The sequence below is a fragment of the Oryzias latipes genome, chromosome 6 (genome assembly GCF_002234675.1).
Source record: "Oryzias latipes chromosome 6, ASM223467v1".
Taxonomy (NCBI): domain Eukaryota; kingdom Metazoa; phylum Chordata; class Actinopteri; order Beloniformes; family Adrianichthyidae; genus Oryzias; species Oryzias latipes.
In genome coordinates this window covers 19182720-19197414 of record NC_019864.2, presented here as the reverse complement: position 1 = coordinate 19197414, position 14695 = coordinate 19182720, and the positions used below count along the sequence as shown (strand labels likewise).

The 14695-nt window shown below is 39.6% G+C and overlaps 1 protein-coding gene across 4 annotated transcripts in view; it reads left to right on the top strand.

The window, feature by feature from the left end:
- The first annotated feature begins 1255 nt into the window (after positions 1-1255).
- The window catches only part of LOC101163571 (IQ motif and SEC7 domain-containing protein 3), a 36966-nt gene continuing 23526 nt past the window's right edge, over positions 1256-14695 (top strand). For all 4 annotated transcript variants that reach the window (XM_011476153.3, XM_011476152.3, XM_011476154.3 and 1 more), the window contains exons 1-4: positions 1256-2025; positions 7952-8026; positions 12175-12292; positions 13015-13410. In XM_011476153.3, the coding sequence (XP_011474455.1) occupies positions 1508-2025; positions 7952-8026; positions 12175-12292; positions 13015-13410 (1107 nt within the window). In that variant the 5' untranslated portion in view covers positions 1256-1507. The remainder of the gene's footprint in view (positions 2026-7951; positions 8027-12174; positions 12293-13014; positions 13411-14695) is intronic.

The following is a 14695-nucleotide window of genomic DNA, read 5'->3' as shown; positions in this document are numbered from 1 at the left end:
TAACTAAAAGTTCATCTTGCACAGTGGTTCAGTTTTGCCCCCTCAAGACTAACATTTTAGTAAAGGCAGCTAGTGCAGATAGTCATACCAGAATTTTTTGTAATTTTTAAAATGTAGTTTAAAAAAAGTGTGTGTGTGTGTGGGGGGGGGGTATGTCTACTCGTTTACAGTGCTTAGCATGAATTACGTATTTAGAAAAAATCTAAATTGCTTAAAAATGTCTAATTCGTGTAGGTGTATTACATATTTAGGCAACTGACGAACTTACATTTATTTATGTATTTATTTATTGATTTATTTTGTTATTTATTTATTTATTTATTTATTATTTTATTTTTTTATTTATTCATTTTATGCATAAAGCCTTTGCCACCAGCAAAGGCTTTATGCATAAATTACTTTTTTCGGAGAGCAGAATCTTTGAGGTTTTTCTAGTTTGAAGTTTTACTTGCTTTTTTTTGTGTTTTATTTAGATTTCTATTATTCTATTCTTTTCTCTCTATTCTATTCTACATCTGCTAACTTTAACACATTTTTGGTTTATATTAGTAAACCTTTACCAAACCATGGATTAAAAGCTATTTTTAGTGCAAAGATGAAACTTTTAGCTAACGTGTTTCTTATTTTTTTTATTTAAATTATCAGCCATATTCAGATCAAACAACCTTGACATAATAGTTTAACTGCAAGCAGAAGGAAAGTTAATAAAGTATCTATAATCTAGCAGTGCATATTTATTAAATATTCTGACATAAAAAGTAAATTGTAACGACAAAATAAATGAAAAACAACAAAGAAACCAATGTGAATTTAAAAAGAAGTTACTAATCCCCCATTAAATGTCCCACTTTATTCATTAATGACCATTAACACTGTAGATTGAACCTCCAAATTCACTTCAGTTAATAAGTCTGATTGGTGTGGAATTTACAAAAACTATGCATAAAGAAAAACTATGAAGGGACATCAGGGCTTAGTGTTGACAGATCTCCTTCAAGACACAACAGTCCGTTAGAAAATGACAGTGAAACCTCGTTTTGTTGTAATTCCCCTGATATGATTGTTTAAAAAATATCCTAATAAAAAATAGTCTATTTTTAGATCATTTGTGTAACCAGTTAAGTGAAAAATAATTCAAACAAAACAGAATGCAGTACTGATTTGTATCCATAGGGTGCGTCCTTGTCCTTGCTTTTTCTCCTGAATGCGTAATGACGCATCCGTCTAGAAGCGCTCCCCTCCCTCCTGTCACATCTGGATTTGCCTCTTCTCATCAGCAGCACTCAGCAGAGAGAGGAAGAGCAAAGAATTGAGGGAAACGACCTGAGAAGTAGGGAGTAGCTTGTCGTGGCATCCTCTTTCCTTACACAGAATCATTTTTTCGGAAAGAGAAACGATTCAAAATTTCACCTTCTCATCCTCACGCACACGGACATCTGCATTTTCATTTCCTGACAGTCTTTCTTCTCTTTGTCGTTTGATCTTGCCTTCTTTTGCCTCGGATATTATGAGCTCCAGCTTGCTAGAAAACCCAGTGCAGGCGATTCTGTACCTGCGGGAGCTTACAACCATCGTCCAGAACCAGCAGAGTCTCATTCAGACCCAGCGCGCCCGGATAGAGGAGCTGGACAGACGAGTGGACGAGCTCCTCGGTGAGAACAGGCACCTGCGGGACGTCAGGGTACAACAACAGCACCCATACCTTCACCAACACCATCACCATCATCTCCCGGACCCCACCTACCTCCACCATCACCACCATCTGCAAGATCCCCAACTAAAGGACAGTGGAGGGTCTCTACCAGACCATGCCCCCGCACCAGCACAGGTCGAGGCGCCTCCGGGAATCCAGCCCCTGCCTGCTAAACCCATGGACCCGGGGGACATGCAGCTGGTTCCCGCAGACCCGTCCACGATTTCCCCCGTGGAAAGCGAGACGGAAAACGGTGGAAGTTGCTGCCGCTCTTTGGTTCCGATGACCCCATCTACCCTCTGTCGATCCCTGACTCTGGCCCGGAAATCCGAGTGAGTGATGTGTGTTTGAAGTTGTTGTTTTGTTTGTATACATTCTTAAACATTCCAGCAATCAGCAAATGCAATAAAAACTTAACTTATTTCCAGCTTTGGATGAAGCTCACATCCATTAACTGTGCAGACGCGCTCGTGCGAGCGCGCCTTCCAGATTGACAGGGCTTTTAATTAATCAAGAAGTCGGCTGCAGATTTCCAATTGTCAGGGCAAAAGGCAGCAGAGGAAGAGCTGGATTATTTAGAAGGGGATCACTGGATGATTACGTAACAAACAGCTGCACGGCCGCGCGTCAGCGCGCGCGCTGGCGTGCGTTAAGCGCAGAGACATGATGGAGTGGTGATGAGTTACTCTACGCAGCGCTGCTGGCCTCTCCTTTATTTACGGGATCTGGGAACTCTCACGGGATCTCCAAGCCTCTGATGTTGCAGAGTTGAGTGAAACACACACAAAACACACACACACATGGCCACATTGGCACAAGAGCTTTACACTACACTACAAAATAATATAATTAGAAAAAAAACACATACTGCCATAATCTTTTCTGTACATGTTTGGCTCCTGGCTGTGTCCTGCCAGGAACCCTGATTGGTCTCTTTGGGACCCCACTGAGGGGAGCACCATAAAACCAAGAGGAGTTAAGAAGAGCAGGGGGAGCTCAAGGGGACACGTATTTATAAAAAAAAAAAGACAGTTTTATAAACTTCATGGCCAACTGCTGAGTTGCTAAATCTTTTTGAGAGCTCGTTGCCCTTCTCCATGGTAAAGTATATCCTTGACTGACATTTATGAAGAAACCATTTGATTTTCACCTCATTACTTAAAAAATGCTCAGGAAGGTTGGGTAAGTTAGCTAAAGGTGATGAAGCAATAGAACGATCTACTGGACAAATCCTCAATGGAGCATCAAGTATGTTTGGTATTTTAAAGTTTAACCTGTTTCTTGGTAATCGAAGTGAATCTGGGTATTAATGGGTATTAATTTACATGTGTCATTTGTCAAGCAGGAGCGAAGGGCATTTCCTGTCCTTACACTAACTGGTGATCAGATCTCCCCTCTGCTTTACATGCCATGTTGCTTAAACATACATATTTGAGTGAGTTTACCTTTTTGATTTCGTGTTGGTGAACAGTTACTTTTCTCGCGGCACACAGAGAGGACGTGCGATGCGTGGAGTTGGCAGCGAGTACGTTTGGATGCTTTGCAACGTTGCCAGTCTTGCCGGTGCACATAGACACGCTTATGGGGCAAAGGCGGCATCCTCTCCTCTCCTCGGTCTGCTTTCCTCTATCCAGCTGAGCCTTCTATATGCCCCACTTAGCCCATGGAGCGAACAGTAATCAGCCCTTCTCAAGAGAGAGAAAGGCAGAACATTGAAAGGAAAGAGAGAGATGCACTCTCAGCCGTTGTCTTTGATGCAGCCCTTGGAGGTGTCTGGAGGAAGAAGCTTGAGGCTGACGCTGTGGACCAGAGAAACAGAGAGAGCATAATAAAGACCAAAATTCATAAAAGAGATACAAAAAAACATGAATTTGGGACAGCTATCTCGTCATTCTGCCAGCATTACTTGCAAGCAGATAGGCTGGACAATGTGTGTTGCAGCCTGTGGCACAGTAGAAGGGGTATACAATTCACTGGCAGCAAATTGAGCCCAAAAGGAGCTGATGTTATTGCAACTCCTCTTTTTTTTCTCCACTTTTCATGCACTCTCTCCTGTCTGGTAAAAGCATGTTGTTTAAAGTACTGTTACAAAATGGCACAGAGGGAAGGAATGGAACAGGGACACTGGGTCTGAAAGCAAAAGGGACACGACTGAACCGCAGGATAGATGTAACACTAAAATATTCACCTGTTCTTTTTGTAAGTGTTATTTGCTGCAGAGTTTTCATGTGGATGCCTTGTTGTAACCAGAAAGATGCAGGCAAAGTGTGTGTGTGTGTGTGTGTGGGGGTGGGGGGTGGGGGGTAAATGTTGTCTTTTATATCTGCTCTCATACTAATGCTAAAACTGACTTTGATAGTTGAGCACTTTTGCTCATTCATTTCATTAAGTTTCCTTTTAAATTCTATTTAAAGCTGATAGAAAACAACATATTTTAAGTCTACTTTATGCCTTGAGAAAAGACTGCACAACTACTTTGTTTATTTGAAGTATATTTATTTCAAAACATAAAATCACATGGGTAAAAAAGCTAAGAATTGTGATTTAGTGTCTGCTCAGCTGATGTGGAATGGCCTAACCCTTAGAAATTAAGAAGAAATACAAAATGAATCTATGAATTTATGAATGAATGAATTTATTCTTATAATCGTGTCTGCGGGCCTAAAAATAAAACTTACTAAGCAATTTATTTGCAAGCACCAGCATGAGTCACAGTTTTCCACGAGTCTTTATAGTGACATATAAAAACAAAATAAATGAAAGTCAATTTTAATTTGAGCATTTTTGTGTTTAATTTCTCGTGACATTTAAAGATATTCCCTTTGGTCCTCATTAGATCTTACGTTTAATTAAAAATGGTCTCAGCTCCGCAACAGATGATAGATTACAATGAGTTTATTAAGCCTAATTGCAAAGAGCCACATGTTCATCTCACATCCTGCAATCACTGAGTCATCCAATTTAGGGCCTGTTTTGGCTATCGGGAGGAGAGTTAAGGAAAGATGTCCCCCTTTATCTACCATGCAAGAAAATACATGCATGTTACAGAAGAACATGATACATTAATGAATAATTTATGCGTAAAGTAAGTTATGTGTGAGGAGGAAAAACGTGTATCTTCTTTACACCGTAGCTCTAGTTACGCAGCTGTTTGCACAGCTCTATTTAGACAGACATGCCCTTCTATATGTGGAGGGGTTATAGTTTTACTTTTTTTGTGCAGGTGTTTGTGGTGAGAAGTTGATGGAAAACAGTGAGATATTTCAGTTCCATCCTTCCTTGCACGGGTTTCAGTGTCACATATTCATCGGAGATTCTCCTCCCCAAAAACTAGGTGTGCACTTTTTCCTGTGGTGCTTCGTCCTCTTGAATCAACCTCTTATGTCTTCTCCTCATTAGGAAAAATGTTGCTGTTTTCATTTAATGCTGCTTTACTTCATTGTGCAGTCAGTCATGAACCAGCAGGATGAAGAACAGGAGATCGAACACATGTCCATGTGGGACCCCAGTGCTGAGTGTGATGTTGCTTGATGTGTTGAGCACAGTTTCCACATCAACTGCTGAGTGAACCCGATGTTCAAGGCTGAATCAAGGTCTACAAAAGGCCGAGCATGTTAATGTTCTATACCATGATGACTGTTTGACAGCTACTGCTGCCTTTCTGAAATGATTTTTTTCAGGAGGACATTGTTTTTTGTACTGCAAATTCTAAAATAGAATTTCTAAAAGACTCAAGGTGTTGCCATGGCCTTGTGAAGGTACAAACACTTCAACTTGAAAGACAAGCTGTTCCTGGGAGTTTTTAAATTGTTCTTAAATGAATGAAAAAGAATTTGAAAAGCGACAGTTAAAAACTGAACAGTTGATCGGGTTTAATAAAGTTGGGGAACCTTTTTTCTTACACTCTCATTTTATATTTTGGTGAAGTTGATTTTTAACAAATTAATTATTGTGTTTTTCGTTTGTTGCTTTTCAATCGAGGTAATGTTTGCCCACTTTTAGACCCTAATAAAGATACTGTAATATTTCACTGTGTCACTGTAAATAAATTTTTACATCTGATAAAAGAGAAGTTTTAATCATTACGGGTGGAAAAAAACAATGCAGTTACACGAGGGCACATTTGCAAAGCCTTGTTTGTACAAAATAAAAAAAATACAGCTCGAAATACAAAAAACACAAAGAAATAGCAGCTTGATTAAAGTGAACTATAAAAGAGTGAAAAATTTACAAAAAAATGATTATAGGAATGTCCACAACATTTTAAATATCTGCACCTATTAGCCAATAAACCAAACACAGACTGCACTTTAAGCTTGAGCTCACATCTTTTTTTAAGTACTTTTTAAAAATCAACACGATCATCAAACTGGACATATGATTAAGAAATAATGGGGGATTTTTTTGCAGGACAACTTTCAATATAATGGAGCAATAATTAAATGATTAAAGGAAGTTACAACTCAGAGAAATGTACTACTCAAAACAAATATCAGCTTTTTGCACAATTTTTTGAACATAGTGACAAAATGTTGGCACCAGACAAAAGAAATGTAATTAATTGAAATCCGTGCTTTGCTCTATAAACAATTTCTAGAGAATAATGCAGCTTTCATGAACAACATCATGAAAACAATTTGTTCTTTCGTCTGTCAGCTTTAACTTGAGAGGCATTATTTTTCTTTGAAATGTCAAAACTACCCTTGAAATATGTTTTCCATAAATCCCTGACACTGAAGTCTTTATCTCTCTGAAAAATGCTGCCATTAAGAGGTTTTTTTTGTATTTTAAAAGGTGAAATTGATGTATTTGCATGAAAGTTGTAAAGTAAAGGGCAGGGCTCAGCTTAGAAGTGATTAGGCTTTAAAGCAGATCTGGATTTAGATATTTTGTCTTGTTAGAAGAAAATAAACTTAAACTTGTACTTGACGCCTGACAGAAGTCACTTAAATCAGAGCTGACTTTGTACGATGAATCTCTTGCTTCTTCCCCAAATAGGCTACGTAGGCGTAAACAGATCTTTTGTCGTTAGCAGGTTTGTGGATTAATTTGTTAAATATGTAACAGCAGGTAAGTCGATTTCAGTTATAAAATGACCTTTATTATTTTCAAAATAGTAGTTGGAATGATAAAAAAGAAAATAAATTATCTTCGATAAAATACATATTTGTATTTGAATGTGGAGATCACTATTTCAAAAGAACCAATTTGTGAGGCTGCATGTAATCTGGAAGGAAAATCCCAGGCTATTACTGCCTTCAGCAAACCCTTTTCTTTGTATTCTAAAAATTCAATGTACCGGTACTTCAGCAACCCTTACTAAAAGGAACTTGGAAAAAAAAGTCTTGTTAACTTGTTAGGTTGCACAAACCTTGTTTTTGAGCATTAAAGAGTAAACGACTGAGCTAAAAAAAACAAAATTGAGTCCAATATGATTGTTTATGTGATTTGTGAAGCCTTCTGGAGGGATTGTGTTAAGAGAAGACAAATGTTTTTGCCAAGTGAGCGATAAGGAAAATAATCCAAATGTATTTATGAATTCAGCCATGTTTGTGTTTCTGTGTGAGAGGAGGTGGGGGTGTTGTGAACGTTGCAAAAAGTGAGAAATCCTGACAACAGATACAAGAAAAAATAAATCTTTAAAATCGTTTGGAAGTCACCGGGAAACTGTAGCTTTTTATAGCCGGAACTGTCGTTCTCAGTCTTTCATCGACTCTGGCTGCTGGTCACTGTGATTCTGTCTCATAAAAATATTCTGTACTCAGGTCAAAAGACAACCTCGTAATGGAGAATTTCATTGTACTGTCTTTTTTTTTTAAAGCAATTTGAATGTGACAAAGGCTCAGATGAACAGCTCCCAAGCATGAGACACCAATGATCCTCTTTCATGTCTCCATCTCGCATACTGAGAGAGAAAATGTTATTTTTTTCCCCCTGTGCAGCAGCTTACACGTGATGTGTCTGCTCTTTTTTCACTCAAAATTTGCTCTGGATAAGACAACCAGAAAAACTGCCTCAAAAATGAATGGCAATGTAAAATGTATGAGAGACAAATGAAAGAGTCCAATTGAAGAAGAGGGAAGTGTGAAACATTGCTGGAATTACCATCTGTCCATACTGAGTTTGGGGAATTCAGATATTGACTGCTGAACTGAGATGAAAACGCACAAAAACATCCCAACACGCAACTGTGTAGGCATGCGTAACATAAACTTCACAAATTGTAGCTGACCGCCTCCTTGTTGTGTCTTTTTGCAGGAGTGAGACGGTGCTGCATCAGTTTTGCTGCCCCGCCCCAGAACACCCAGAGGCTGATGCCACCAGCTCATCTGGGTAAGATTCTCCACTAATCACAGAAGTTGTTTTTGCCACAACTTCTTTGAGCAATAAGAGTAAATCATGTCAACAGCCAAACCTTGATGGCATACTGTATGTGTGGGTGCAGAACTGGTGCTGGAGTCTGCTCTGGCAGTGAGACGGTGAAATGCCCTGCAACTCATCTCTGTCTCCTACCTGCCAAGGCTGACTTTCACCAACAGACATTGAGGTTTAAAGTATTAACTGGTTTTGCCACAATCAAAGTGCCTATTTAAACCTCCTGAAATGACGCAACCACTGCCTCTACAACTGTAACAGCAGAACGGACCACAACTACTTTAACTGGCCGCTTCAGCACGGCCGGGCATTGTCTGTTTGCTGTGTGAGATTGTACATTTGGAGTGTGTCAACACACGGGCTCTCAGTGGAGAGTTGGATGATTGATTGGACAGAGCTGCATGAATTTGGAGGAGATTTCTCAATGATTTTATCAATGTTTGCCCTTCAGCCTCCACTACCCCCTGGTCTCATATTTTTTAATCCAGCCTTACCTTGCAGTGTTTGTTTTTTCCTTTTCCCTTCATCTGCTGCGGTGTGTTGCATTTCAGCTCATTATTTATCTGTTTGTGGGGAAAGCCGTGTCTCCTCGCCTCTTCTCTCCATCTCATTCCTCCCCGCAAAGCAGATCTCTCTCTTTCCTCTTCTTGGTCTTTTTTTAAATATCACCATCTGTGTATCTGAAAAGCCTCCTTTCTCTCTGATCCCATGACTTAACTTCTACACCCACATGGTCCTAATTGAACAGGCTAATGGCTGCATGTCATCCCTCTGCTGAAGTAACGGGATGCATTTGGAGACACCTACAGCTTGTTACCATCATTATCATGTGAAAGTTGTGTCTGCAACTCTATGCCGTGTCTGCCTGCCGTCTACATTGTCATGCACTCAAACTGTCAGTGCACACCACCCTCCCAAGGGGATACCATGAGATCTGCTTGCAACCTAACCTGTCTCTTCTTTTCCTCTTGACTCAGCCTTTATATTTGTGTGGGAGAATATTGGTTCTCTCCTGGGTCTACAGCACTGGAGGTCTCTGGGGGACTTTAAGCCTTACTATCTGACAGATGTTCGTTTCCTTTGTGCCATGAAGTGCAGAGCAGGGGTACATGCCTATTTGCCCCCATATGGCATGAAGCGTGGAAGTGAGAAAGAGAAATATAATGCTTAGATCATTACTCAGGCTTTTACTGTCCAGATGCATTAATAGCTCAACTCTTGCTTTTAAATCCTCTTAATGTATTCTAATGTACTCTAATGTATTCTGATGCTGCGCTAGGGCATGGCAGTGCTTTAATAGACTTTTTGATAGAAAAAGCCTCCAGCATGCACACCAACACACTCTGTTGCTATCTTGCTCCTCTTTCTCATTTCACTCTCCCTCCTCATTCAGCCTATATTTCCCAACTTTATCTCGTCTGGCGATAAGGCCGAGTCTCTCCGGCTCTGACTCCGCCGTTCAGCCGGGGAGGCAGTACACTTGATTTCACAGCAATCGAAGAAAACAAAGAGGAACTTAAGTGATGCACTCATTATTTATCCATGAGCAGGCCTTTTATTCTTCCCAGCTGCTTCTACCTCGGCCTCTCTTCGTGTAAAAAAATTATTAGAGTAAGAAGTATCCGGTTCGGGAAAAATGTTGTCCTAGCAAACACACGCTCATAATGGCGAGCCATTACCAAGTCTCTTGGGTGGGATCATGGACTCCTCTACTACAGCCTGCATATAAGATGCTGAGCGTTGCGTTTCTCCTTCTTTGATTGAGTTGTGCAGATGCAAAGAAAAGCTTCACTTGTAAGAAAATTTGGATTACTGGAAAACTTGAGAGGATAAGGACGTCCGCTGTGTCTTGCCAGAGAATTACTTAAGCCTTACATGGCTTTCACAGAATTTTGCTAATGCTGCCATGTAATAGCACATTGTACCATCTGTGCCTGGAATTATAGGAGAAGATGTGATAGTCTAACTGAGCTCTGGGAGATTCTTCACTTGATGTTATAAGCTTGAAATGCTTTTTCCTCACTTTTACCTTCACACTTTGTTTTGTGTGTTATAAACTAATTAAAAATAATAAGATATGATTTCCTAATATTTTAAAACCGTGTTTATACATAAAGCACACAGCTGCTTTACTTTGCTTTCAACGGGATTGATGACACAGCTTGTCAAATAACCTTTCTTCTCAGAGTTATAGTTTTCATCATAATTGCCACTGAAGTCCTCATCCAAATTATGTCATTGCCATGGAAACACATCCACATTTGGAGTTTCAAACAGAATCAGGAGTAAACTGAGAGGAAGGTGGTTGGTGCGGCAGCAGGGGTAGATCCATATGCTAGTAGCCAAAATAACTCTTTATTCTTCAGATTCTGCAGTTTCAGAGCTATGTCCACAGATGGCAATTCTTTATTTTATTTACTTTTTCGATTAGTAGATATTGTGGGGTAAAATTGGCAACAACTAAAAGAAGCATTTTTCGCTTCGAAGCATGTGATGAAAAATGCATAAATGTGAACGTCTTTTTTGCAGGAGTACGAGTTTTTAGTTTGGCAACGCGACTCTTCTTGTGTGATGTGCTAGAATTAATTTGAACTGGAGTGTCTTTGAGCGTTCAGATTCTCCCAATAGAGCACAGAAACCCTACATTTAAAGAAAACCAACACATTAAAAGGAACATACAAACTTCTTGCGCAGCTAAACACAGGAAGAAGCCTGGAGATGTATAGGGGAAAGTGCAGGACTTAGTGCTTTTAAACGTATGCTAAATTTGTTTAAATAATTACATGAAGTACTGTTTAGTTAGCTCAACTGAACCAGAGGGTATGTTAAACACCATGTCAGGACTGTTAAATCATAAGCAATTGCAGAATTGAATTTAAGCTACATTAGAGATTTTGATGATAGCAGCATAATCTTTTTTGACTTTTAGCTACAGTGAACATGTAGAACACAATAATTAACAAAACAGTAGCATTCATTTATTTTCAATTTTAGAGCAATAAGATAATGATGTTATTAAGAGTAAAACAATGAAAAAACAATTGAAATCTCCAAACCACTGGTTTACCGTCATGAAATTGACCTTTTTGGGTGATTCATAGGATAAAATTCCTATTTGGGCTTTGGTGTCTAAAGTTTACAAATCTGTTAGTTTTTTCTGAGCTAAATAGACATTACCAAGTACTGGATTGGCAAATGAAACTATATTTCTGCCTAAATCAAGACTGATCTCTTTTGTTTTTCAAAAGATCACAAGAATCTTTTTCAGATCTTTTTGTTGCATGCTCATAAAATACATTCTTATCACGCTGTTTGGTTCAGACATCATTTTAATATTTTAGATACAAAAAAATATTTTTAAGATTCATAAAATCTTTTGGTAAAATAAACAAGTATAAAAAAAAACTGCCATTCATTAAGCTGCTTGAAAGAAATTTCCAGTCTGCTTTTAAACACTTCTCAACTCAGCGTTTTTGCTAAAAAAAAAAAACATATATTGGAAAGTTTACTTTGGATAAACTCATGGAAGCATCTTTCTGTTTCGTGCCCATGTTTTGGGTGGAGATCCCTTGCTATTTGTTGTCCCAGTAATATGCTCAGTAAAATATAATCGCTCTGTTTTTTAACTGTGAAAGGATTAGCACATTAGGATTTACACTAATATTTGTTTCCAAAATGTATTACTGACATGTTTACATATTTTTCTTGCTCCACATAATCTGAAAGAGTATCTGTAATCTGTTTATTTTGCAATTAAAAAAAAAAGAGGTAAACACAGCCTTATTATTTTGCCTTTTTTCAATGACAAATCTTTTTTTTTTTAGTTACATTTTAAAATGCTTTCATTTCATTTCCTCAACCAACTATGGAATGACATTTATGATGGAATCAAAGCTCCTGCAGCTTGTAGTGTTACCACATATATGATTCTTTAGAATGTAACTTATCTCCATCTGGATTCCCTTGGTGACACACATCACAGTGTGAGTGCTGCCCCCTATATGAACTTTTTCTCACTGGGGAGAGCTGAGCACCCCCCTTAGATGACAGCAGTGTTTAGGTTGGGGGTAGAAGTGATTACCTTTCTGTGCTTATTTCTGTGACAGCGGACAGATGCTGAGCCTGGAGGACAGAACGTCCTCTAGTGGAGGAAAGGAAGTGGAGGGAATCAAGAGGGAAGGGCCCAGCGAATACGAGATCAGCCTTGAGAATAAAAACAAACAGGTATGTCAACTTCCAAGTGTTTGCTTCTGTAAATAGAACGTTACAAAATGGAGAGCTGGCTGCTCTGCTTGCTTTAGCACTAGAAGGTGCATCAGTTGTGATCACTTGGCAAATCAGATTCCTATTTGGATCTATTTCTGTCTTTGTTGACATAGAAAAGAACACCCAGGATAACAAGTGCAACAATGACAGGAACTGGAAAGATGCTAAGTTGTCATGGTAACAGCTAATAACTCCTTGTGGCGGCTGGAGATGTGTTCCTCATAGCAAACTGTCGACGGCTTTGTGATAGTTCTGCTGCAGCAGCACTGTGTGAAGATGCGTGTGCCAGCGTGCGCTCCCATTTCGTGTCGGTGGAACCCCCATCCCCTCCTCCCTTGGTTTTCTTCATCCCCAGCCTCCCACTCTTGTGATTGTCATTCCCTTTTACTTCAAAAATTAGACAGGAAAAAAGCTGGAAAATGGTGAGATTTTAGGAGAGAATGATCTATTTACAGGGTGTTTATTTTTCTCAACAGCCCCTTTGTTGCAGTCTATCCATCCTCCTTCACATAGCCCTTCAGTCAGTATTAGCATTTGAATGATGATGGTTAGTGCTTCTTCTTCTTTCATGCCAAAGAGTGTTCACAAATGCTAAAAGGGCACCTGTCACAAGTGTGTGTTTCTTTGAGGACCCCAGTAATCATTTATATTTGACATCCTCACCATCTTTCTTTTCCCAGATAGAAGAGTTGGAGCAGAAGTATGGAGGACATATCATCGCTAGAAGGGCAGCTCGCCGCATCCAGACAGCCTTCCGTCAGTACCAACTCAGCAAGAACTTCCAGAAGATCCGCAACTCGTTGTCAGAGAGCAAACTTCCCCGTCGTATCTCCCTGCGGCATCCCAGCCCGTCAGGTCGAAACAGAAATGCAGCTCAGAGACACAGCTACACCCTCCATCCAGGAGGAGGACAGATACCCTTACGCTCAAAAACTCCGCCTCCACCTCCATGTCGTTCCACTTCTTTGCCCCCGTCTCCTGCGTCCGCCACGACAAACACTTCGACTCAAGGCCAGGCTCCACCTCAAAGCCCCGGGCCAACTCTCACACAGCTGGAAGACTGCTTCTCAGAACAAGTGAGTGGCAGGGGCATAAAATCTACAAATTACTTAAAGAAATTGAACTTGAAGAATATGTAGAGAAATAAAACATAATGCATTTTTTTCTATTGCTATGGGATAAGTCAGACAATGAAAATTATTCTTATTTTTAGTCTGATTTGTTTCAGTTCTGCAGTCAGGCCAAGATTTTTAGTGCAACCACAAGGAGCCCAATCCAGTGCTTTTGTGTGCAGAGGGTTGCATCAGGAAATACATCCAGACGTTAATCAGAGAGTGTAGGACTTAGAGCAGAAACTTTAACTTTTGGGACTTTGACAGGGAAAACTAAAGAGTTAGCTGACTTGAAGGAAAAATGAAAGATGGATATCCTGTGTGTTCGAGAGACCAGATGGAAAAGGAGCAAAGCTGGAGGAGTCTGCTAAGAATGTTCCGGAGGTGAGGATGGTGATATTTTGGTGATGAGTCTGTGGCTGGAAGTTGAAGACGTGATGTTGAATGTTGTCCCTCAGGTAGGATGTGAGCTTGAGGAGAAGGAGAAGTTCTGGAAGGTGAATAGATGAGGTGATCCAGGGAATCCCTAGAAGGGACAGAGTGTTGATTGGGGCAGACTTTTGCAGACACATGGGTGAGGGAAACAGAGCTGACGAGGAAGTGATGGTAGGTTTGTTGTCCAGGGCGAGAATGCAGCAGGACAGATAGCGGTGGACCTTTGCTAAAAGGATGGAAATAGCAGTGGTAAACAGAAAAAGAACACAGTGTCAGCAATAACGAAAGGAGAAGTGCACAAGACGGTGGTGAGACCTGTCATGTTGTATGATTTAGAGACAGTAGTCTCAAAAAAGAGACAAGAGGCAGAGCAGGAGGCAGTAGAGCTGAACATGTTCAGGTTCTGTTTAGGAGAGTGAACCAGGAGGATGCAGAGGGTTAGATGGAGACAGTTGAAACACAGTGGAAACCCCTAAAGTGAGCAACTGAAAGGCAAAAAAGAAATTAGGTCAAAATTTATTTCCAATGATTTGAAATTTATAGTAAACAGGACATCAAAGATTGATTTCACAGTTTAAAAACAGCAATTTTAGTGGAGAAGAATATTTCAGATTTGATTTAAAATTCAGAAAATGAGAAGGACATGTGCATACTACTGTCCCCTTATATTTTTTCTTTTTAAAACAGCACTCATTTCAGCACTGACAATACTAGTTACATCTATTTAAAAAGACATAATGTAAAGTCTATTAAGCATTTAAAATTCTGCAGCATGTTCAAAACATTTGTGTTATTCTTGACAAGATCCAATAAA